The sequence below is a fragment of the Malania oleifera genome, chromosome 4 (genome assembly GCF_029873635.1).
Source record: "Malania oleifera isolate guangnan ecotype guangnan chromosome 4, ASM2987363v1, whole genome shotgun sequence".
Taxonomy (NCBI): domain Eukaryota; kingdom Viridiplantae; phylum Streptophyta; class Magnoliopsida; order Santalales; family Ximeniaceae; genus Malania; species Malania oleifera.
Window position 1 is genome coordinate 18,217,921 of NC_080420.1, and position 27,201 is coordinate 18,245,121.

General features: G+C 36.1%; 1 protein-coding gene across 1 annotated transcript; it reads right to left on the reverse strand.

The window, feature by feature from the left end:
* Positions 1 to 1,014: 1,014 nt before the first annotated feature.
* LOC131153418 (uncharacterized) lies at positions 1,015 to 19,320 on the reverse strand. Its single transcript, XM_058105702.1, has 6 exons — positions 18,499 to 19,320; positions 18,191 to 18,402; positions 3,306 to 3,594; positions 3,056 to 3,141; positions 2,882 to 2,973; positions 1,015 to 1,831 (listed from the first exon to the last, which is right to left on the reverse strand). Exons 1-6 carry the CDS (start codon positions 18,820 to 18,822, stop codon positions 1,599 to 1,601), a joined length of 1,236 nt encoding a protein of 411 aa, XP_057961685.1. The 5' UTR covers positions 18,823 to 19,320; the 3' UTR covers positions 1,015 to 1,598.
* Between the last annotated feature and the right edge of the window lie 7,881 nt (positions 19,321 to 27,201).

Consider the following 27,201-nt stretch of genomic DNA (forward strand, 5'->3'; position numbering starts at 1 on the left):
AGATTTCTATTCTTCTGTACTACTCTCTTCCCTGTAGGAGCAGGAGCGAACGCAGAATCTAGAAGTGGATTTCTAGGGTTTTAGCTAGGGAGGAGATTTGAGTTTTCAAATAAGGGTTGAACTGAAGGAGGCAAAGAGGGAACAGTCCTAAATTTCGGTTTGGCCAAGAGGAAAAGAGTAGTAGGTGCCAATGGCAAAGGATGGGGTGAGAGGAATTGGAATCTAGATCAAGGCCCATGACAGATGTATGAGGGCCAATGGAAACATAGCAAACCATTATAGGAATTTTTTTTTTTTTTTTTTTCTTTCTAGTGATTTCCAAGTGCCCCAATTCAAACTCGGGACAAGATAATAATCAAAGCAAGACTAACTCAATACAAAAAATAAGCTTGTCTTATAAATATTAACCATCCAATCAAATTGGGTCCATAAAAACCTAAACTTGGACTCTCTTCACTTCGAGATGCATAAAATTCAAAATTTCAAAGGTTTAACAATGATGATGGTTGTGACATTCCTATGACCGAAACCGCAAACCCTTCTCCAAAACAATGCTTTTTTTATTTCTATGAAGAATTTCTTCCCCTTGGCTTCTTATGTTTTGTTAGAAAAAGTAATAAAAATGAAAAGAAAATGAATGAATGGTGAAGAAAAAGACCGTCAACACAAACCACCTTTAATAGAAGAATGCAATGCAGTGTGCGGCATTCTGAATAGGACATTTAAAAATAATGAGTAGCCTCAAAGCTGAAGCCCTGAATCTCTATTCAACACAAATGTAGTGATAACTCTCATTGCTGATTAAAAAAATGAATCCATTTCTATGTTTCTCTCCCGAGAGAAAAATAAACCAGCAAGAAGACTTAATCTGCCCACAACCAGTTTAACCATAACAGATCCCAGTCCAAGCCAATGTAAATATCATGTACAGGAAATGCAGCACAGGCAAGAACTCCAAAGAATGTTCAGAACCAAATGAAATAAAAGCATTAAAATCCAGTATCTAATAATCAGTTAATAAAATCCATAATCTATTAAAACATAGTTCTTCAGTTACTGCAGCCCCAACTTATGTTGGGGTTATACATCCAGGGCAGTCCAAACACTGAAACGACGAACTCCCTATCAAAATCTCCTTCCCAAAGTTAGAATTTTATGGTACATCCTACATACCATCAGGACAGAAAAAAACAGCCTGCTTTCTCATAACCATACACTATAATTTATAGAAAGGAGCAAAAATATCAAACTCCCAGCCACTACTAGCAAGCCAAGCACTCTCTTACCCTACTTTGGGGCTTAGGGCTTTTCCAGTTTCCTCAAAGCATTTCAATTCTCAATGAGCCTTATTATAATTGCTCTCCTCCCACAGCACTTTTCCACTTTATTTTCTTATTTGCCCCTCCCTCCTTTTGTATTATCATAAATAAACAAAAGACAAACAAGAGGAACTGCCCAATTCAACTTGCCATTTGATCTCTACAAATCCAAGCAACTTGAACCCTAGGGCTCATTCACGTACCAACATGAGTTGACCTTGTCATGTAGGGCGGTAGTGCTAAAAAGGTTAGATACTTAGCAAAGTAATTTTTCAATTATCATCTACGGCTGAAGAACAGGAAGTCCGGGTGATTGACCTGGTGCGACCTTAACCAGTTCTCAGCTTCCTGCAAGAGTGAGTTCGACAATTGGCGCTCATGTCCTCCATTAGGTGTCCACAACGATCCCTTGAACTTGTATGACGCAAGACCAAAAACAGGCAAGGAAATCTTGGGGACACCATCCATTTCACTGGGGCATGTAACAACAGGAGCCTGAGCATTTTGAGCACCTGCAATAAGTCAAAATGCTAAGCAGTTGGAAAGCAGAAGGCTTAGAATGATGATGCAGTAGAGTTATTCTAAAAAATATGTGCATCATTAGTGCACTGGGTAGTTACAATTTTCACCACTTCAACTTGGTCTAATACCTCGCAGGACTGAACCAAAACAATCAAACCTCAGTAACTAGGCACAGTTGTCATGCAGCCATCGATCCATCCAGATGACTGATCCTCATATAACTCTAGCATGCAATATCATTGCAACAAATGCTTCATTTTTTTCAAAATACAAATCCTAATGCCAATTTATTAAATATGTTTTTCCCCCTCATCCTTTGGTTTTGCAACGCATAAATTATTACAACAGATTTTACAATTTATACAGTAAATAAGGCTATTTTGAAAGGAATTACTAGGGTAATTTTGCTTAAAAGTCATTTCAAACGAAAGGGCATTAACCCAAATTTTCTTGCTTGGCTGCTTCAGCAAGGATCATCCATCCCATCCCCACCCCCTTAAAAAATAAATAAATAAACAAACAGATAAAAAAACAAAATCAACAGCAGCAAGAGCCTTATTTTCTTCATTACAATGACAGAAAGCCACCAACAATTAGGTTTCCCGTGTTAAAATCTGAGCAAATTCAGCCACTAGTGGGCAGTTTGCATATTTACTTGCATTAGTTCATCTATTTCATTTTTAATTCCAACATAATAAATGGATACACAATTTTAAAAAAGATATATAGGTCAACCCAATCCCCAACTTGCCCCACACTCCACTTTTACCCATCTACCATGCTTTCATAAAGCAAGTTCACCTATTACATTTGCAATTCTTTGTAATCGCATGATCAAGCATGAAGAAAATTTGTGTTTCGAATTTTTTGAAAATGGAAAAGCCCACAAATAGTTTTAGCCCACACTGAAAAATGTTTCATCATAGAATCTTAAAGTCAAAGACTATACACGTAAATAAGAACACATGCATGTCTAGTATGAAAATGCATCTACTTTTGCATAATAAATAAAATTATACTGATAAAATTTTCTTAGTTACCTCTCATGGGAGCATGAAGATAATGGAAGGTTAGAAAGCAAGCATCCAAATCTCTTAATGTTGGTCCTGTTGGTATTCTGTATATAGGATACCTACATCAACAACTCCTTTAGAACCAATCATGCGTGAAAACAGAAATTAAGAAGCAAATACAAAATGATAATGATTAAATACCAGGCCACAGATATCCAACTGGAAGACAATAAATCACAACTTCTTAAAGTCTTGAGCTCGGGGAAACGGCAGGCAAGATCAAATATCTGCATCAATAAAATTATCAAATGAAGTACCCAAAAAAGGTGAAAAGGCATCCAAACTTTGGGTTTTTAAGATTTATGCAAAATCATGAGAGAGAGAGAGAGAGAGAGAGAGAGAGAGAGAGAGAGAGAGAGGGGGGGGGGGGACAAGAGGAAGAAAGACAGACCTTGTCAGCTAAAGGTTCCCGACTGTAAGGAGGGTCTTGTTCAAGGTATTCAAATAGCAGGCAACCTTGTGAATTCCCAGATTCGCCATCATCACTAGAAAAATCTTCTCGGAGTATAGTATGCTGGTCTCTCAAAGACATTCTATCCAATCTAATAGGAATCTCACCTGCTATATGGCCACAATTCCATTGCTCCGATGAGCAATTGAATCTTTCAGGTTCACAATCACTGCTACCATCACTACTTGAGTCCCTAAAATAGTCACCATCACTGTCTTCAGCCAGCCGCCTAGCACATGATAGGAATGTCAGGATTTTTTTTATTACTCCATTAAACAACAAAAACAATATGAGCAGAGAAGATAACAAGAGCAAATGTCATGAAAGTATTGACAAGCCAATTACAAAGCCTATATAATATTTTAAAAACAAATAAAGTACCCAACAACCACCAGAACCATCTGATTTTTTTGCGGGGGCAATCATGATATTTGCTGAATAAAATAAGACAGAACATTATAACTGGTTTCATTAATAAAAGAAAAGCTAGCTGATAGCTTGAGCTATTTGCAGACTTTCTTGAAGAATATTCATTAGACATAATGGTAATAAATTATTTATTTTTAGGCATCATTAAAATACATGTTAAAATATTTTGGCGAAACTAGTTAAAGACACACTTCATCATAACTTCCAATTATATCCAAAATAAAAATAAAAGATTAGAATAACTTTAACTTGTGATAGGGAGAGCTTTGACTAATCTGTAGAAGTATTACATAAAAATCTGAAGGCCATATAAGACTGTACATCTTGCCCTCCCTAGAATTCCAATGGCATGTGCTTCTTTTTTTTTTGGGGGGGGGGGGTGGAGGGGGGAGTGCGGTGGTGTGAATAATTTGTTAACATTGAATTTAATAGTAAAATAACAAGTAAATCTGTAGTGATGAAGCGCATGATTAAATTTATAAACGAACCAAAAAAAAAAAAACGATGAAAACCAAATCAAGTTAATTAATTAAGGATCAACTAAACAGAAACCAATTATTTTATTGTGCAACTTGAATTCTAAATAAAAATCACACGTACAAAAAAGTATTGTACAAGTTAAAAATTCTAAGGAAAAAAACAGAGATAATAAAAGATCAGGACACAGTATGATTTACAATAAGTGAACCTCATGAAACTCAGTTGGAACAAAACATATACTTATAAAAAACAAAATGGAATAAATTAAAATTTTGAAACAATAACCAACAAACAGTAAACTGTCTTCAAAACAAATATTAACAAAGTGACAACAATGATAAATGACAACAAATATGAGGAAAAGCAGGAGAAAATTACTGGCAAAAAGGAAATGAGTGAAGAAATATAGCTGCAGAGTGCAGAATACAAAGTCCCTCCATCTGCAAAACTCAGATGGCTCATGGTTGACAAAAATGCCTTGGTTTAAGGTTTCCGAGTGAAATGGAGACTTTAATGGCAAGAATATTTACAACTAAATTTTTGGAGCATTTGATTTACAGCAATCAAATCCAATCAATCAGAATCCATTCTAGTTCATTAGATTAGGACATTGGTTTGCATTATGGAATTTTATGTAATACATGACTACTACCAAAATCCAGTTCTCAGACTCCCCATGAGAGAGGGAATTCTGGAGAAACACTTTCTCATAGAACTTTGGAGAATTGCCTATAATCCTAGCATAAAAATCCCAATTTTTTGAGAGTCGCAGGCATTTTGTTAACCACTTTGTGGTTGCTGCAGAAGGTTTAAATAATGGCTTAGACTGTTATGAAACAGATTTTTTAGGTCTCAATACTGTTGTTACACCCCAAATTAGCCATATGACTAAAATCAGTCATAGCAGCTGCCACGGACCACTATTGCTATGTAACAGCACGCTATAAGCCATTATGGGAATGCCACAAGACTTCTATGGCAAAATAACTATTATCTTTTTATTTTTAACTCTTACCATTTTTCTTTTTTTAAATCAATCCCAGTCAGCTATGCAAAGAAGAGATGGAGGACCATCATCACCATTTAGGAGGATTATTCTGCACACATATCCACAGCAACTTCTTCCTTCCGTCCTCTCTCTACTGTCTGACATTAATTTGTGGTCTAGGCAAGTTCAAACCACATCCACAGAAATCGCTGCACTGATTCTCACTGATAGAAAACAAGAGAACTACAATTGTGCTCATGGTCTTAAATTTTCACAAAATTGTCAAAATTTCCATCGAAATTTCCAGTTTCCGTCACCCTCGAAATTGAATTGGCATTCAATTTCCATCTTGCATAATTTCCATCGAAACTCAACGAATCATCCGAAATTTATCACAATCTCAAAATTTTAGCAAAACTGGTCAAAATTTTAACTATGCAATGAAATTTCCTCATAATTCAAATGAAATTTAAGAGTGAAGTGAAATTCCTGTCTTAGTTTTTTCTATTTATTTTTATCAAAAAAAAAGATTATTAAAAGTGCTTTTGAAATTATAAGAGAAAATAAACTTATAACATTTTACTTAACCATTCATGTCTAAATTATAATTATTTGTATAATAAATAATAAATGATTTATGAATTTCATTTGTAACTGAATATGTTTAATGCACATTATCATACAAATACGTTTGATGCACATACTATATTACAACTTTTCCACCTTATACGCAAAATAGATGTATTTAACTTGTATTATGTCTGTTAACCATTTCTAAAGTTCACAAAGAATTTCATGCTTTACTACTGATTTCCATTATTTTTTCAAATTGAAATCAAAATTGTCATCAAAATCAAAATTTCCATCAAAATTTCAATACTTTTGGAGCTTCAAAATTTGAGTCAAAATTGAAATTTAAGACCTTATATTCACAGCAACTTCTTCCTTCAATCCTCTCTCTGTCTACTGTCTGACATTAATTTGTGGTCAAGGAAAGTTCAAACCACATCCACAGTAATCGCTGCACTGATTCTCACTGACAGAAAACAAGAGAACAACAATCGTGCTCCACATCACTAAAAACCACTTCATCCAAGAAATTTTGTGACCCCACCCTCAACATCGTCAACCAAACCACCCCGACCTCACCCTGCAAGGAAAGAACCCTTACAAAAATTCCATCATCATCCGACCACCGCATGTGGCCTCAACCAGTCATAGAAGCTCCCACCACCATCCCTTTAATTTCCCTCCTTTGCCTGAGTTTTCTTCTTGCACTGCAATAACTATTGCAGTCATGGCCCTTCAACACATCAACCCACAAAAGGTCATTGCCAGAAAGCAGCTGCCAACAGCTCACATTCAGTGACGCTCCTTTCACCATTTTTTACTACATCCAGAACTGAAATATATTCACCCTTATTGCAATAAATTAGCCTTTCTTCATGAGATTTTGACACTGACCTGATGAAATCTAACTGTTAGTGTTTGCTACGTATGCTAACATCAATCCTGCCACCAATTGATAGATTAAGAGATTTAAACAAAAGATTCAAGAATGCAACAGGAATAGTGCTGCCCTTTTCATAATAACTCCTTCCTATAATTATTTGCTTGCATCCTTATTCATGTTATTCGCCGCTGTATTGCCTCATGGGATGTGGGACTATGCTGATTGCTGAAATTGTGCATTAAGTTCATTAGCTCTAATAAGTATGACTTGTAGTAATTTTAGGATTCATAATACCTGTTGTACAGTTTAATCTTCTTTAGCATCATCGATTCAACTGCATTTTAATGCACTTTTCCATGGCCACTAACAATACCACATTAAACCTGTGCAATTGACCCTCAACTGTCTATTCATTTATACATTCTTCAGTTAGATCAAAAGTTTGTGCAACTTAACAAACAATTTCTGCAAGTGCTAAAAGTTGTTGGGTAAGCCTGATATGGTGGAAGACTCACATTAGTCAATTAAGCAACTTCAGGGCTCCATGTTCCTAGGATCGGTCTAAGGTATTCTTTCAACTTCGGGAGTTCCTGTTCACAACACGATGAGTCAGGCCCTAAACCTCCTAGTAGACCCCTTCAATCTTTGCATCCTCAAGTCAATCTAGAGCATAGGTTTGAAGAGGGCAGTTTTGATGAGGTTGGCCATGCAGGGGGACCAATTACTTCTAGGCTTCTCACACACCTACCTAGGCATGACCAGGATCAAGGCTACTGTGCACATATTTGATGAAAAGTTGGATAAGGAAAGAGGAGATTGAGGACTATTTCAAACAATATAACACAAGAATTGAGACAAATACCTTTTTCCAAAATAAAGTTGGCTGGATAAGCTAATAAATATAGACAAAATGAGCAATTGAACCTCCAGCGCCTAGGGGAGCCCCCTATCACTCAATGGGGGTCCTGATGCAGATATTAACGGGAAGTGTCTTCCTTCCATCAATAGGAATCGGCTATTTGGACAATTCTTGAAACATAAACAAGCCTCAACTGTTGCTAGTTACATTAACCATTTTGACGAGGATACATGCCATGTCACTCACTGAGTTTGTGAATGGTCTTAAAGAGGAATTGAGAAAGGCTGAGCTGTGTCCTCCTGAGTGTTGAGGATGCCACCAAAAGGCCCTGGCATTGAGAATTTTAAGGGTGTACTTATAGGACAACCATTTAGGCTAACAAGTCACAGCATATTTAAGACTTTCAAACAGTCTAAAAACCATCTCCAATTGCAGCTGAGAATCAAGATTGAGGTATTTCCTCTCATGCTAGAACAATATTTTATGTTATGGAATAAAAATTTTATTATGAAAATAGGAAATTATCTTCAAAATGGGAAATTAGCTTTTGAATGTTGAATTTTAAAATCAATTCATTCCAACAATACCAGAAAATTTGGGTAGGTTGGAGGTGGGGTGTAGAAGGGTTTTGCCTCTTAAGCTATTTAATCAAAATAAGGAACATAACATATTGCCAACAGCCAACCACACAGCATATAATAATATCTCTAATTCATCTTCCTAATTTTAAAATTCTTCTACTCATGTTTTTGAAACAGTAACCAAACAAATGGTTCCACTAGACCCCCTAGTATAGGAGACAGCTTATCATAATAAGGAAGTGCTTTAATAACATGATAAGTTGGTATTATGAGTTATGACATGCCACAGTTAATGATGGATAGACTAAGCACCTTAACTTTCCTTATTTGGATGGGAAGCTACAAATGGTGAAAATATTATAATAAAAGTTGTCATAATTTATACTCGTCTTGATTTCAAAAAATAAGATCTAGAGTAGGCAAACAATTTATATGGAAAAAAGAGAATTTTAGAATCAATCGCTTATTTTGCATAATATTGTGTGTTAAAAAATTTTTTGTTTTGGAAAAAAGAAAGCTTAAGAATCAATCACTTATTTCCATAAATTTTTTTGTTTTTTAAAAAATTTAAATTACCTAAATTTATCTCATGTATCACGTCCTACAAATGCATGAACTCATACATCTCCTTTCCACTCAATATGGGTTTCACTGTAAATTATATTTTTGTTACAGATCACCAAAGTAATTTGATGATAAGATATTTAAGAAGTTCCAAAAAAGTGATAATAAAGGTGATGGTATAAAAGCAGTAGATCAAATAATTAAGAGTTAGATCAAAAGCCCACATCCAAAAATTCTTGGTATGAAATTTTATATAAATAATATTATTTTATTTACATGAGTAAACACAGTTTTCAGGGGGAAATTGACGTAAAACTTTCATGGCTTCATCATGGTATGCAACAAATGCAACAGAGAGAATATGTTGATACGATTGTGTATGCTATATGATCACATAATACATTTGATACATTGATTCTTATTTGCATGAATCAGCTTTTTATTTCTTTATTTTTGCATTCCTTTAGAAAGATGTCATGTCCAAAAACAATTCTATTGTATTGAAAATAATGTATGGAAAGATTTTACAACCTAAACAAGAAGAAATATTCAGTTTGTGAAGTTCTGTAATAAGTCAAATCCTTATTTACTACCAATAATACATAGGGCCTCCTCATGTTAGTACTCTTCCATCTAGGAGTAATGTTTCACTATTTATGCCTGTATTACAAAAATAATAAAAAAATTCAGGAAAATGCAGCAAAATAGAAGCAATAGATTCCTACACTAAGGATACAGCTGTGGTGATCTTACATAATTTTACAATTTATTTGGAAGAAAACTCGAAAGATTTGTAATACAAGGTACAGTGTTGACCACCTTCAAAGAACTGCAAACTTATCTTTTTTTGCTTTTCAGAGCAAATAAACGATGAAAACATTGAGGTAGTGTTTGGAAGCACAAAATTCAAGGCTTGGATTTTGATTTGTGTCAAATTTTATACTATGTTTTGTCCAAATCCATATAAATCCAAATCCTAGGCCTAAACTCTATGCTCCCAGATGCAGGGTGAATTCATTGACTTTAGTTTTAGGTTTGGACAAACACTGGATTCATTTACTTAGTCTTAGGTTCTTATGCTAGGAAACCTAACTGAAGACTGAATGAGGAAGGGTTTTTTTTTCCTTTTCCTTTGGTTTAGTAATTAAAAAGACAACAATAAACAGTAGCCTACCATAAGTATTATATTTCCTGTTTCACTTGATTAACAGTGATTCATACATATTTTATTTCACTTGACTGACAGTGGTTTATTTCTAAGTGCATTAGTATGCTCACTCCATCCAAAATGATGCATGGTGTCATTACTTACATAATACATTGGTTGGCTGCATGTTATAGTTTTTATCGTAGATTGGGCATTGTGATAAACTCTTCTATCTTCTCTCTCAATTTCCATTAGCAGTTTGAAAGGTCATGCTCGGTGCAGTTCCCCTTTTAGTAATGCATTTCATCTAGTGGCAAGATAACGTAACCACAAGTTGGAGTATAAAATTCGCAAATAACCGGCATTGGGCCGCATTTACTTGGTACCTAGTGAGATATATGGAGCACGCTTATTCTAGACCATGGTGCTGTTGTTGTTATATATGCCTTGTCATGGAGATACTTATTGTTTTGAAAAAACTTCAGATAAGTTAGCTAACTTTTGGCTCATACTGGTTTATGCATTAGCATCTAGTGCTTCAACTTTGAAAATGTACTTTCTTTTGTAAGTTAATGAAGATAATAAATTTTGAATCAAAGAACACTGAGATTTTGAATGAAAGGAGGAAAGGCTTGCCAACCGATGGGTTGATTAATCTTTGAAGAAGTTGAAAGTATAATGAGGATACACATCTGAGCTGCTACCAATTAATGTATTTTAAGACATGTAAGCATAGTTGCCAAAAATCATATAGTTCTAGATTTGAACTCTATGATTTGATTCAATTCACTAGCCTATCGATTTGATTCTAGAAGGAGAATCAAATTAAGCAAGAATTGACCTTGAAGGCTTGAATGACTAATGATTGGAATTTCGAGATGAGTAATTATTCGCATCTGACCCAAATCCAACAGATCCAGTTGGTTCCCAATCAATACCCATCCAATAAAAAATCCAAAAGTTCACTACATTTCAAAACAAAAACCCTCAAAAGCAAAATTGATCTACTAATATATCTCTTTTGAATTGTTTTCAAAATTTTAGTTTAAACTTTTTATAGAGTTTGACAGTTTCATGAAGTTCCCTTTTGTTTGATTCACTTGAAGAATAATTTATTTTGAAACTAGAATTGTTTGGAGATGATTTAACATTTTTGAGAATTCAAAATTGAGTTACTTTCACTTTCTCAACCTCATAATAAATAATATACTTCTCATCCATACATAGATTTGTATTTATAATAGGTTACATGATCATTCAATTTTCATTAATATATATCATTTTTAATGTATTCTGTTTGTTTGTGTCTTTTAGATGTATACATTTACCGCACAACATAAGTTTTAGAATTTTATGCTGATTCGTTTCTATTCTCAATTCACGATTTAGATTTGATTTGAAAACTATGGATGTGAGCATGAAATCAGAATTCAGAAGACAAGCATCAGAGAGACTATCAAGTCACCTAATTATCACTTTACAGTGTCTGTGGTTAGTTGCTTTTGACAGAGAAATCTAAAGCAGGAGAGAGATCCAGTTTGCTGAGAGAGTAGTGCTGTTGTTCCATGGGACTTTTCTGTCATATAGCAAGCAGCGCTGAGAGCAATCGAAAGTGCCTTTTTTTTGTGTGGGAGGGGGGGGTTGTTCTACATTCTCTGCATATCAATTAAGAGAGACCTTACACTGGGGAAAAAATTAGGGAAGTTAAAGGATGTATTATATTTTAGGAACTAAATAAAAGAACGAGAGCAATTAGAGGATGATTTTTAAAAGAGGAAGGGAAGAATTGCCATTATATATGGGGAATTTGAGTCTTTGTCCCAAATTGAGCAAAAAAATTTGGTACCTCAAAGGATATATATTTATATTAAGGTGAAAAATGAGGCATGACTTATTCTTCATTTGCTGCACCTTTAATTATTAATTTTTTTTCATTTAAAATTGTAAGAGAGATTCAAAATTGTAAATGTCTGTCATGGAAATAAACTTATGAGGCATACAATAATATTGTAGGAAAGGGTAGTTAAACAAAGATTAATAGAAACGAGAATCTTAGAAAATCAATTTGGTTTCATGCTTGGGACTAGGAGATCTACTACAAAAGCTATATATCTTTCAAGAAGATTAATAAAAAACGCTAGAGAAAAAAGCAGGGACTTGCTTATTTTATTAACTTAGAAAAAACATATGATAGAGTATCTAGAGAAGTTTTATGGAGGGTTTAGAAAGAGAGGGCATATGAAGTAGGTATACTGATTTCATTAAGGATATGTACGATGGAGTAATCACTAGTATTAGGACCAAGGTGGAAAGGCCAAGGAATTTCTAATCACAATAGGTGTACATCAAAGATTTGCTTTGAGCCCTTATCTTTTTTTTACTTTAGTGATGGATGAACTTATCAAGAAAACCCAAAATGAGGTTCCATGGTGTATGTTGTTTATAGGTGATATTGTCTTGATTGATGAAAGTAGGGGTAGAGTAGAATTTAAGTTAGAATTATGGAGAAAAATTTTAGAATCTAAAGGTTTTAAGATAAGTAGAAATGACACAGAATATATGAAATGTAATTTCAATCATAGTAGGAGGAATATTGGAGAAAATATTAAACTTGATGATTAAGAAATTAATAACATTAGAAGATTTTAATACCTTGGATCTATTATGTATGCTTAAGGAGAAATTGAAAAAGATGTGATGCACAAAATTAAAGTAGGATGGATAAAATAGAGAAGTGCTTTGAGTGTGTTGTGTGATTGTAGAATACCCTTAAAATTAAAAGGGAAGTTCTATGGGACAGCTATAAGACCACATATGTTATATAGATCATAATGTTGGGCAACTAAGAAATAACATATCCAAAAAAGTAAAAGTTGACGAGATGAGAATGCTAAGGTGGATGAGTAGCTATATTATATGGATCAAAATGTTGGACGATTAAGAAACAACATCCGAAAAGTAAAAGTTGCCGAGATGAGAATACTTCAGTGAATGAGTAATATAACATTAAAAGATAAATTAAGCAATGAACATATTAATGATAAGTGAGGCATAGTGTTACAGTCCCACATCGGATGTGCACTAGGGAGATCTTGGGCTTATAAGGATGGTTTAGACTCCAACTATGTGAGGTGCCTTTTATAGGACAAATTCATGAGGCCAATGGGCCAAAGCAAACAATACCTCGTCAAAGTTGGATGCAGGATCGTTACATTTGGTATCAGAGCTACTCTAGAGGTACTATCATGTGGGTGGATCCTATACAAACGTGTAAGTCACTCTAACGAGGAGATCAGAGATCGGACGGGAGAACATGTCACGGTCCCACATTGGATGCGTACCAAGAAGATCTTGAGCTTATAAGGATTGTTTGGACTCCAACGATGTGAGGCGCCTTTTATAGGATAAATCCATGAGATAAGTGGGCAAAAGTGGACAATACCTCACCAAAGTTGGGGTCCACAACCATTACACTTACACGTAGCTCTTGTAGAAGATAAGACAAGGAAGGGATGACTCAGATGGTTTGGGCATCTGCAATGTAGGCTAAATAATGCATTAGTGAGGAGAAGTGAGCTAGCTATTGTGAAGGATAGTAGAAGGGTTAGGAGTAGACCTAAAATAACTTAGAATGAGATGATAAGGGTTTAATAGCCCTAAACACTTATTGGAGCAAATTGCTAATGATCGTGTAAATTGGTGAAAAGAGATTCATTTAGTCTACCCCCCTTTGTGGGACTTAAGGCTTGGTTATTAAAATTAACAGCTATTACAAAAATAGAATGGGAGAATGGAGGTTTTTTGAAACCTCCTTGTACCTCCATTGGTGCAAAATTATATCAACATAACATTAAATATGCTGTTCTTATTTTTGTATTTTTAAAGCTTATGATGTTCTAAGTACTAGGAAGCCTTTAAAGCTTTAATTAGTGACGCAAGATGCAAGAATTTCTTGTTACTTATTGTTGATGCTATAGCAGTATGGGTATGCAAATATATATATTTGTTATCTTTGTAAACATAGGATGATACGGCGGATTGCTTTCTGGTGAAATATTGAGCCATATTGTTAAAAGTGAATAAGTTTTCAATTATTATTGTTATTATTATTATCTCCAAAGTTTATCTAAGGATACTAGGATTTTCATTGCTTGGTTGAATGCCTTTTAAGATTCCCTTGAGTATACATCTGAAGACAAGATGTTCTTTTTGTAATTGTCTTTGCAATGTTTTTAAAGGTTTAGTTGCAATGATATCTGGTGAGATGCGCATACACTATTCTTTTTACTTTATGTCTTAAGCTATTTAGCTAGGCGTATCATGCATTATGCATGTTCTTGCTTCGACCTTGGGTGTGTGTTTTGTGTGGGCATTTGTATGCATGTGTGTGTGTCTCTCTCTCTCTCTCTATCTCCTTATTGCATGCATTCATTCTCATACATATTAGCAAATATATGTATTATGTAACACAATTTTTGGTTCTGACTTCTGTAATACACTCTGTTATTGTGTACATTGTACAACTGTGCTGTGTTAGAACGCAGATATCATGAGTCGGGTTGTGTTATCTTGCCATTTCATTGATGCTAATATAAATATCAAAAGTTGCAAATTGATGGGTGATGCAAGGCCAGCATCCAACAACCTTTAATTCTCAATTCCAATTTCGATGAAAAACTAATAAATAGGGACCTTTTATGGGCTCACATTGCTTGGAAGAATGATTCACCCTAGAATCTCGAATATATGATCCTAATAAAAATACCCAAATAAAAGAAACAAAAATGCAATGAAAATTAGGAAAAGTAAAGTAGCTCTTGTTTGCATGCTGCATCATCTACCATAACTAGAAAGAATTTAATCTTGAAATTTAAAAACTCAAGGGTTGAAGAACCCAGTGAAGCATTCAGAGAATCTGAAGTAATTATCACTCCTCATTCAAAGAGATCTTGGCAGTGAAAAGAGGAATTAAAAAGTTGGAATTCCATCTAATAGGACATATCTTTACAGTTGAAATGGAAATGTCATCTTTTCCAAAGATGATACAATTCAAGCAAAAGATCCTCCCGTAGGGACAACTTCTCAGATGGGCAAACTAGTTCTCACAATAAAAATTCGATCCAAAACATATCAAGGGAAAGCACAACATCTTAAGTGACTTTCTCTCGAGGCCAACCAATCTCCAAGCCTTCTCTATCATGGTTTCCTCATCCTCTTCAAGTTCATTCAATTTCACAAAATGAGTCTAGAGCCTTCCTAGCAAAATTCAAGACAACATCCTTTGCCACACCATCAAAAAAGCAACAACAAAATGATCCGGGGCCTCCAATCCACCCTCCTTTTCAATTATGGATTGGTTGATGCACCATTAAAATATCTAGATGGGCATCCACTCTGCCCATACATTAACAACTTCTGGGTCCCCACACTGTCCTACCTAACTTCCCCAAATGAGGCTTTCCTTCTCCTTTGGTATCTAGTTAGAACATATCGTATTAGTATGATTCTCTACAAGCCGTGGACTTATGCATTCATCACAAACCGAAGGCAAAGGCCTCAGCTCTATAGTTACCTTAAAGATTGATTCCTATTCTTCAAAACTAAGGATCAATGGGTTGAATTGAGGGACCCCGTCTAAGGAACGCTATCTTGGACTATGACCATGCTTGAGGGAGGCCACAATATTGCTGCTTTAAATGAAATAAGAATATTTGCAAGAATAGCCTGTGGTGGTACCAATAAAGAAATTATGTAGGATGATGAAATGACATTGTTGGGCATTGGGCTCCAGTTTTGAACCATCTCAATTTCCTGCAGCAATGTCAATTGTAAAATTCTCAACCACTTCTTCTTTTTGAACTACTTGAATGGGCTTGGGCCTTGGATTTGGTATCAGTTCCTGGTTGAGAAAAATCCTGATTCAATGTGATTCAATCTTATAAATTTTTTTTGGGTGTTTTTGAACTCATGAATGTACATATTATGTTTGTTTGTTTAACCAAGTATGGAAAGGGTACCTGATTTTAAGATTTATTTGAATATGTTATGATTATGAATGGTAAAGATAAAATGTTCCTGTACTTTATAAATGTTGGATTTATCTTGAAAATTTTAGAATTAATGATTTAGAGGATTGATTGATCCTTTGTTGTCATTAGAGTTCCCACATTTGATCTAATTCTAAATGTTAATGGTACTAGAAGAGTCAGGGGAGACCTAATTAACGTGAAAGGAAGTGGTGAGAAAGGGTTTCACAGCCCTCAAGTTAGTTGAGGAAAATGCCCTTGATTGTGTGAATTGATGGAAAAGGATTCATATAGCCAACCCCACATAGTGGGACTTAAGGCTGGTTGTTGCTTTTGTTGTGATCTAATAATAATTGTTGTTTGAACCAAAAAATTATGTAGTGCCACATCAATTGGATAGGATGTGGAAGTCATGTCTCTGCCTAGCAAAAAAAGAGGGTTATTTCTTGTTAAATCCCATCGAAGGTGTAGATTTACTCAACCCTTAAGTAGGTTACCTTTTTTCAATTTGCTGGTTCGTTTGCATCAGATATGAAGTCAGCTAACTATATTTAAGGACTTTAATTTGTTAACTTTACCATATACTACCTCGAGCGAATATGATCTCTACCAACTCTCACCTTGGGTGAATGCAGTTCCCATTCGCTCTTCTAAATCAAGTTATAATCAAAACTCCACCCTCCAATAATTATTGCGTGCATGACTGCGTCCACACACGCACACACTATAGCTATCAGCAAAGCTCCACAGCCTAAAATTTAAGGTTTTTAGGGGAAAAACAGGGGAGTAGAGCAGTTGTGGATAATTTTTAAGAAATGTAAATTTATTAATTTACCCATAGTTGCATACTTTATTTGATTTCAAACTTGTAGAAGAATGGCATTTTAGGAAGAATGAGAGGAAAAAACACAGGTCAAAAACTGTCCCTTCCTCCCTGCACCATACATGCACTATATATACCCACTCTTTGATTATCAAAGGTAATTTTTTTAATTTTAATTTAATTAATCAAACACAAACCTAACTCTAGAATTTTTTTAAAAAATTTTAAAAAATACTTGGCCTCATAAGGACTCCATTAACTTAATAAACTATTTCCCAAAAGACTTGTTTTTTGACAATTTTGAGTTTAATAAAGTAAAACACCATGTGCACAAAGCTCACCACCATAGGGAGGGCATCTTAATGTATTCCAAAATTCTCTCTCATTTCCTCAAAGCAAATGTTTTTAATTCTCAATCAATTTTGAAGTTCTCAATACATTTTTCAAAATACTTACTCAATCGCACTACTTGCATGGATAAACATCGCAAATGAACTATACACACATGCACACGCACACAAAAAGGAGAGATGAAATTAGTGGTTGTTAAGAATCCAAATCGAGAGCAAAAACCAAGTTAGAATATCTTCATTGAAATTACTCAGAGAAAAATGCTAAGGACAATAATGAATATCCATCCAATATACAAAATTTAGACATCACAAACACACAAATTGCAGGCCTTTACTCATATAGTATTATTATTCATGCAATGCACGGAAAGTGAAGATACCAAATTACGGAAAGTGAAGATACCAAATTACAAAGACGAAACATTCTAAAAAGAAAATTCATATTTTAATTTCAAACAATTCATCTGTACAAAAAAAAACTAGTGAGCAATTTTATTTTTTAACTGCAATTCTTTTATATTAAGGTTTCCTGCTATATCTAAAAATTGTAAGTTATTAAATACTAGTAAGAACCAAGAAATCCACCTAAAATCATTAAAGTACTCTAAAATGGAAAGGGCAAAGTTAATATCCAGGCCATCACCTACTGATATAATAATTATAAAATTCATTGAAACACAATCGCGGATTATAGAATATATGGTGTTGACAGATCATACTATGAAACTTTGAAATCATGGCAATGGATATCATGCAGTACTATATAATCTGCAGAAAATCAAGCAAAAGGCCAGCCACATTACTAATCCTAAAAGGAAATATAATATCAAAACAGTCTCCAAGTGGCAGATGAAGAAATGCCCTTTTCACACCAAATGAGATGAAGAGATTAAGAATAAAACTCAGTCACCAAATGACAAAAGAGCAGAAACCCACAACATATTAATGCATCAGTGTAGAAAATTTCTTCAATGATAAATCGACTAAAGCAAAAGTTTTATACCATGAAAGAACATTAGACCACACACCAAAATGAAACAGTTGAGCCCATACAAATGCCTACATTTTTTATATATATATCAAGACAGGGGAAAAAAAAAACTGTACGGGCGGTGAAAATACCTAGATTTCACGGAGGCCTCAATAGAGTCGCCATAAATTTGAATGCCGGACAAATACGGGACATAGTACTGAACAACGCAATCACTTCCATTCAAAACCAAAGGAACTCCTGCCCCATAAGCACTCCACTCCTTAAAAGACTCCCACAGATCACCAAGCACAAAGTACGGTTGATATTCAACATCACAAGTCTTCCAGCCCCTCATAGTTGTCTGCAATTATGTAAGCATAAGTAAACGTCTGCGGATGACAACAAACCCTTTTGACGAATGTAAAAAATAAGTATATTTGATTTGATAAAAATGGACCTTAGAGAGATACTGAGCCGGAACAGAAGGCCGAATGGCTTCCAAAAAACGTTCCAGATTGCTCAGAGGTGACACCACCGGCTCAAAATCTGGCACATCTACCTGCTTCCTAGGCTCTTCAGACCCCGTCTGATTCTCCGACTCCCGACGCCCCGAAATTACAAACTTGTTTTCCCTTATTGCAGGAGAAAGACTCTCAGTTCCATCACTCTGAGCTCTACGGAGTTGATCATGCTGCTGATTCCGGTAAGTCCTCGCCTTCGCAGGATTGTAGAACCGATCCTCCCCGCGAGTCCGACCGAACTGCAATCCAGCCCCCGACATCTCCACACCCAAACAAAGCACCAGAAACCCCTAATCCACGCTCCTATAAACCCTAATTGGACTCAGAAGAAGCGTAATCAACAAAATACTACAAATTCTTCGATCTCTCTAAAAGTCCAATCGATACGAATCGAATAGCACCAGAAACGGTTAGAAAATTAAAATGGTCGTTCCGATTCGCGTCCAGACCAATAAAAAAATAATCTGAGACCTTGAAGAAAACCCCAACAATGTGAATCCAAACGCAACAGAGGATTGGATACGAAGACAGAGTCAATTAAACGAAAACCAAACGAAGATCAAAACAGAAGCGATCGAACGAAAAAGATACTTCTGAACAATACAATAATACAGGGCACGATAGGCCACGATAGAACACAACAGAGCAATTGCTTGAGAATCCACAGAGAGAGAGAGAGAGGCTTCAAACCAGTCTGAATAAAAGGATGGGCAGGGGAAGAAGAAAGCAATTAATTTTTATTTTTATTTCTTTTATTTATTATTTTTTAAATAGAAAACACCTAAAAATTAAACATAGTTGATTGGGGCGCCCAGATTGATAATGACCGATGCCTATACTACGAAATGACAATATTGTCTCCGCCGGACAAAATCCTATGGTGCATGGTAAGACGAACACGTAGAATTTTTTTAATTCACGTCGGGTTTATTGGAACAAGAGGGTGGGTTCATCACAAAAGGAAGTGGCGGTGTGCCTCTCCGGCTTATAAGCATTATCTGTTTCTGAAAATCAAAATCACAGACTAAAACAGCGCTCTGATTGGTCCAAATTTGGGCAATCGGATCAGTCTGTTTTTGGTCGACACGCGTACTGAAGACGAGGTTTGGACACGTGTACGGAGAGATTGAGATGTGAGGGAGAGGTGTCTTTTTCGCAGCTCCTTGGATTGTCCCGAGAACTGGGGCGCTTAGCTTGTCGAGGAAATGATACAGACTCTGAGCCGTGAGGTAACGAGGAGACGGACCAGTTGGCCCGAGAAGCTAGCGGACACGACACGGTCGCGTCCCGAGGCCGCGGCGTGCATTCCGCAAGGGATTCTAAGACACCACCGATCTTCACCTTCTAGCTTGGACGCGATTCTCGTCTTAGATTTCAAATATTTTTTTATGTAAAAGAAATTTTTTTTTTTTTTAGATTTAGTGAAAAATAAATACTTTATCTGAATTTTTAAAAATTTTATTAAAATTTTAAAGTTCTATAAATCTCTCCTCTACATACTTATATCCCTAAAAAAATTTATCTTTTTGTTAAATTTAAAAGTAATATACACCAAGATATCCTCATTAAGGAGAAATGGTTTCGAATGCATCATTAAATCTCCTTACAAAACCAACAGACAAATTTTAATATATACATTGATGAAAAAGATGGTTACAAAACTATACTCAAAACTTCCACATAAATGCCCATAAAAACTATGTAACCCCCCACAAGCACAATAATGTCATTAATGCCGGATTGATGGAGGGTCAACCTCCACCATTATAAAAAGAGACTTGAAGAACAGGTAAACATTTCATTCATATCCACTTTTTTCTACTGTTGTAATTCATATCCTCTCATTAATTTCTTGCTTAGCCATCAGAGTGATCCTCCGAAGTACACCCTAGGTACGGCAAGTCATTCTTACTTTATCTTTTTGAGGTAGTCGTGATCAAGGAGCAATTCACAAAGATCGTTCGACTTTTAGGTAGCAATAGTTGATGTCGTCTGTGGGAATTTCTTAAGGGGTTTTTTTTTTCAATGTTTGATCATGACTACATTACACAATTTGAAGTCAAAACCTACTATGGGTGACCAATCACCCCAATCCATACATTCCGCACCAGTTGACAATTTCGACATGACGAGAGGAGAGTTTCTTGCATTCCATAAAAGTATGGAGGGCATGTTCAATATGATCCTGCAGCAGAAAATGGATCATAAGGAACTTGTCCCTTACCTTGACCGAGTAGAACTTAAGTCACATAGAAAGGTTGCAATCCCACGAATGACTGTTGATAAGGCTTCTGATCCAGCGAAGAAGGTTGAAGATGCGAATTGTGTGGATATCTATGAACAACGATCACACAAACTGGAAGAAAAATTCAAAAAAAAAAATGATCAATTGGAGAAAATGATTAAGGAAGCTCGCACAACCCGTGTCATGGGGGAAGTAAATGGCGTGTTAGTCATAGGGAGTGTCAAATATACATATTTGTTAATTTATGTGAATATAAATAATTAATAAGATAATTTCAATGGCTTACTGAGAAATGTGTGTATCTTAGTAGCAGTAATGGTATTAGAGCAGAGGGAAGCTACTTGTATTGTAACAACCTGCCTATTTTGCTATATATAATTTTTTTTTTCTAACATAACCACATACATAATAACTCTGATATCTTACTAAATTGATATAGTCATAATCAACTCGGACTCATGGATGTCAAGGATATACCTATCATACATCTTTGATACCTAAGCAGCGGAAAATATAAATTACATACATATCATACGACAACGGGCACAGTATTAGAATTCTACTGAACCTGTCATACATGTACAATCATCCATCAAAAGGACCAAAAAGTACCCTAGGGTCATAACCCAAAAACTATTCTGACCCTAACTCAACTACTTACCCTTCTAACCGGGTAGTTCGGTCAACCTCTACTACTGCGGAGCTTTATTCGCCCTTCTATCTTGATTTCCTGAAATATTTATAATGCAGGGGTGAGAGACCTTTTAGTAATGGAGATAAATTAATATCAGTGTGTGGCAACATAAGTATTATTATGCTTAAACATGAACGCACAAACTACAAAGAGTCCTCTCAAAAGGAAATTGAAAGCTTGAAAAGTCAATTAATCGAATTTCTTCAAGAAAACTCTTCATTGAAAAAGAAGTTGGAAGATCAAAGCAATACTATATATAAATTTACAAATGGTAAGGAAAATTTCGATAGGTTACTTGGAGCTCAAAGGTTTGGAATTTTCAAAGAAGGATTAGGATACGGCCTATCATCTTCAAAATCGATAGGATTTGCAAACCTATATGCCAAAAGGAGTTCTGCATCAAAGAAAAGTCATGCACCTAAACTAAACCCCTCACACACTAATAAAGTCTGCCTATATTGTGAGAGAAAAGGTCACGTATGATTTACTTGCCCCTTCAGGGGATATAGAGGAAAAAATATGAACTACAAATGAGTGATTAAGAACACTAACCCAATAGGACCTAAGAAAATGTGGGTACCAAAACAAATCACTTGATGTTGTGTGCAGGTATGTTTGAAGAGCGACTCCATAGAGAACAAATGGTTTCTTGATAGTCGATGTTCAAGGCACATGATGGGAGACGCAAGCAAATTCCTCTCCCTCACCTACAAGAAGGAAGGGCTAGTCACATTTGGAGATAATGCCAAGGGAAGAATCATCGGTAAAGGTAAAATAGGTAATTCATCCTTGGCTATTGAAAATGTTGCTCTAGTAGATACTCTCAAACATAATTTGTTAAGCGTTAGTCAACTATGTGATAAAGGATTAAACATTACTTTCCAATCCACAAAATGCTTAATAAATGATTTACATGGAAATACCACCCTTGTAGGAAAACGTGAATCCAACATATATACAATTGAGTTTGATGATCACAAATTGTAACATTAAATGTTTAGCTGTTACAAATGAAAATTATTGGTTATGGCATAGGAGACTAGGTCATGCAAGCATGGATCTTCTTCATAAACTTTTATCCAAAGAACTAGTAAACGGCTTACCAAAAGACAATTATGTGAAAGACAAAATATGTGATGCATGTCAATATGGAAAACAAGTTAAGACCTCCTTCAAAACTAAGAAAGTAATTTCTACCTCAAGACCCTTAGAGTTAATTCATCTTGATTTATTTGGACCTAATGACATAGCTAGCATTAATGGAAAGTTGTATGCATTTGTTATAGTTGATGACTTCTCTAGATTTTCATAGGTAATTTTTCTTGGTAACAAAAGTGACACCTGTAATGCATTTATCCATTTTTGTGGAAAAATCCAAAATGAAAAGGGAATGTCAATTATACACATTAGGAGTGATAGAGGAAGAGAGTTTAGAAATAAAGAACTTGAAGATTTTTACAACGAAAATGGTTATTCACACAACTTCTCCGCACCAAAAACTCCACAACAAAGCGGAGTAGTTGAAAGAAAAAATCGAACACTCTAAGAAATGGCTAGGACAATGCTCAACAAACATAACTTGCCAAAATACTTCTGGGCAGAGGCCGTTAGCACAACATGCTATGTTAGTAACCGAGTCATCATTAGATTCAAGTGAGGCAAAACCCCATATGAAATATGGAAGGGTAAAAAACCCAACATCTCACATTTTAAGGTTTTTGGATATAAGTGTTTTATATTAAACGATAGAGATCATTTAGTTAAGTTTGATTCAAAGTTCGATGAGGGAATTTTCATAGGATATGCCATGAATAGCAAGGCATATAGGGTATTCAACAAAAGAATTCAAACTGTTTAAGAATCAACCCATGTTGTATTTGATGAAACAAATCCTCACGCATCCAAAACAATTGTTGAGATAGATGAAGAGAACCATGTCACTACCTTTAGACTTGAAAGAGAATTAGAACAACTCAAGTTAAATAATGATCAAGACACTAATTGTCAAGATACAAATATTGATCATCTAGAATCTTCTCCTTAAGAGTCTAACCAACCAGAAGAAAAAGAAAATCATGAACTACCTAAAGCTTGGAAGTTTGTAAAAAATCATCCAACTGATCTTATCATAGGTAGTCCATCTCAAGGAGTCAGCACCCGATCTCACCTTAGAAGTGGATGTAATCACATTGCTTTCGTATCTCATCTAGAACCTAAAAACTTTGAAGAAGATGAAAATGATGAAAATTGGATAAATGTCATGCAAGAAGAATTAGATCAATTTGAAAGAAACAAAGTATGACACTTAGTTCCTAAGCCCAAAACTACTACAATAATTGGCACTAAATGGGTTTTTAGGAATAAGAAAGATGAAGATGGAAACATTGTTAGGAACAAAGCTAGATTAATAGCCCAAGGATATAACCAACAAGAGGGTATTGACTACGATGAAACTTATGCCCGGGTAGTTAGACTAGAAGCCATTAGGATGCTCCTTGCCTTTGCTTGTTACAAAAACTTCAAATTATTTCAAATGGATGTTAAAAGCGCTTTTTTAAATGGATACATAAATGAAGAAGTATTTGTCAAGCAACCTGCTGGCTTTGAGAGCCACACTCATCCCGATTACGTATACAAACTATCAAAAGTCCTTTATGGACTTAAGCAAGCACCAAGAGCTTGGTATGAGCGCTTAAGAAAATTTCTTCTAGAAAATGGGTTCACAAGAGGAAAATTCGATACCACTCTTTTCTTAAAACATAAAGAAAATGATATGCTTGTTATACAAATTTATGTAGATGATATCATTTTCGATGTCACAAATGAAACCTTGTGTCAAGATTTTGCTCAAACTATGCAGGAAACATTTGAGATGAGTATGATGGGTGAGCTAACCTTTTTTCTAGGATTACAAGTTAAACAAATGAAACATGGAATCTTCATAAATCATGCCAAATACGTTAGGGACATGTTAAAGAAATTCAACCGTGAAATGGGTAAATCTAAAGTAACTCCTATGAGCATCACAACAAAGTTTGACGCTAATGAAAAAGGGAAAAACATTGACCAAAATCTCTACCGTGGCATGATAGGTAGCCTATTGTATCTCACTTCCAGTAGGCCTGATATCATGTTCAGTGTTTGTCTATGCGCTAGATTTCAAGCTTGTCCCAAAGAATCTCATCTTCATGCGGTCAAATGAATCTTTAGATACTTAGCAGGCACTAATGACTTAGGACTCTTCTATCCTAAAAATGCTCCCTTTGACCTCACATGCTACTCTAATGCTGATTACGGTGGATGTAAAATCGATAGAAAAAACACTAGTGGAACATGTCATTTCCTTGGATACTCTCTTGTGTCCGGGTTTTGCAAAAAACAAACCTCTGTAGCTCTCTCCACCACTGAGGCTGAGTATATCGCAGCCGGCAGCTGCTATGCTCAAGCACTATACATGAAACAACAACTTGAGGACTTCCGAATCTTAGTTAAAGGTACTCCAATTCATTGTGACAATACTAGTACCATCAACATATCAAAGAATCCGTGCCTCCATTTTAGAACTAAGCATATTGAAATTAGGCACCACTTCATTTGAGATCATGTCCAAAAAGGAGATGTTGAGTTGGTTTATGTTCCCACCGAAAACCAACTTGCCGACATTATAACTAAGCCTCTCAATGAAGAAATATTCCACAAAATTCGACATGCCCTAGGAATGTGCACTCCTTCAGACATACTATAGGATCCTTATGTCAGCTCCTACCCCCTGGTCTTGCTCACCATACTCTTAAACTTAGTTTTTCCCCTTCTTCCTACTCTCATCGACAAACACAGGGTATTCATCGTCGAGAATTCTATTAAATTCATCGATGAACACAGGGGTCTCGTCGTCAAATTTGCCTTAAATTCGTCGACAAACACAGGGATATCGTTGTTGAATTTGCCTTAATTTCGTCAACGAACACAGGGCCTCGTCGACGAAAACTGTCAGGATACTTATTTCTTTCCAGTTCAACCAGACAAACCCTAGCCCCTTCTCCTTTCTCTCAGCCCTGTATCCCTCCTCCAACCCACCTTGCGCCACCTCCTACCTCTCTCACCACCATGCACGACATTCTCCACCACATCCTCACCTCATTCCCTCCCTCGGCTCTCCCATTTCCTCAGCTCTCTCATCTTCTCGGCCATACCAGCTCTCTCCATCACTTCGTCCCTCAATGGCTCCCTATCCAAAACGCCGCAACCTCCAAACCGAAGCCGACGAAGGTTCATCTCATCGCCCTACCTCCGATCCTCCTACGCCTGCCCTAGCCAATCCTGACCACCGGTTCATCTCTCCCGAAGCTGCCTACCGCTATCAAAACGACATTCTCAAGCGGCACCTTGTCTATGGAAAAATCATACCCTCCAATTTCCTCCAACTCCATTTCCCCATTCTTCTCTCCAAGATAAAAGCCCTCGAGTGGGATGCCCTCTTTTATCTTGATGAACTCATTTATGAAGATCTTGTTCACGAGTTCTACACAAACTTCGTTCCCTCACATCGCGGCATTACCGCTTACTCCACTGTTCACGGCATAGTTATTCGGCTTTCCGAGGATACATTCTCCACCATGCTCGGTTGCACCCTTTATCCCCTTCGAGGCCTTCCCAAGTCCTCTTGGCCAACTCGTTTTGACTGGTTCGACTCACACATCACCCTTAAACTAATTACTGGTAATCCTCGCATTCCCGCAATGGCTCGCCCGAAATCCAAAGACCTCACTATAGAATTTCGGGTCCTCCATCACATGATCACGTACAATTTGTGCCCTCGCACTGGTGGCAGGGACTAGGTCACCCTAGGCGATATCTTCAGCATGTATTGCCTATGGGTTGGACGTGGTACATATCTTCCTTCTATCATTGTTCAGAACATGGAGGAAGGCCTCAAAAGGCAGCGCAGTTGCCTCCCTTATGGTCGTCTCCTCACGACCTTTTTTGATCACTTCGACCTCATTCGCGTCGGCCTGCCTTGCATTCGTCCTGCGCCAGAAGATATCTACATTGAGGCGACCCTTCGTCACATGCACTTTGAAAAGGACGAAGAAACCAACACGTGGGTCAAAGCCCATGAGTAGGGTCATATCCTATCGATGAGGTTGAGGTCGGCTTGGAGGCTGAAGAAGAGGAAGGCGAGCACGAGGACACTGTGTATAACCACATCCTAGAGTGCCTGGACGGGCTTCAGCACGCCATGACACAATCAGAAATTCGACACCGACATCGTTTTGACTCCTTAGAAGCGTCTCTTGCTCAGCAAGAAAACGCTAACTGCGCTCGCTTTGACTCCCTCGATGCTTCTTTTGTTGCACTCTTTGATCGTCTGGGTTGCCCATGCGAGTAGCGCCTTTTTCGCTGTCCCCCAATTTTGATTATGGCAAAGGGGGAGAAATAGACTTAGGTCTCTATATTCAGATGTATTCAGATGTATTTAGAATATATTTCCAGTTGATAGTATAGCCTTGTAATCACTACTTGTAATCATTTCAAAAATTTAGTATTGAAACTTAGAAAACTTTTGAACATAAATGCTCTATCTGTGTACCAGCATGCTTGAATGATTGATATACTAGATTGTCATGTTTTATGCAAGATTAAATGGGAAATGTCTTATTTATAAACGACATGCTGCTGAAATTTTAAATAAAATACCCT

Coding starts and splice junctions, on each gene's coding strand:
- LOC131153418 (XM_058105702.1), bottom strand. CDS start 18,822: ATGTCGGGGGCTGGATTGCAGTTCGGTCGGACTCGCGGGGAGGATCGG. Junction 18,403..18,498: donor CGGCTCAGTATCTCTCTAAG/GTCCATTTTTAT, acceptor ACATAATTGCAG/ACAACTATGAGGGGCTGGAA. Junction 2,974..3,055: donor AGTTGGATATCTGTGGCCTG/GTATTTAATCAT, acceptor TTGTTGATGTAG/GTATCCTATATACAGAATAC.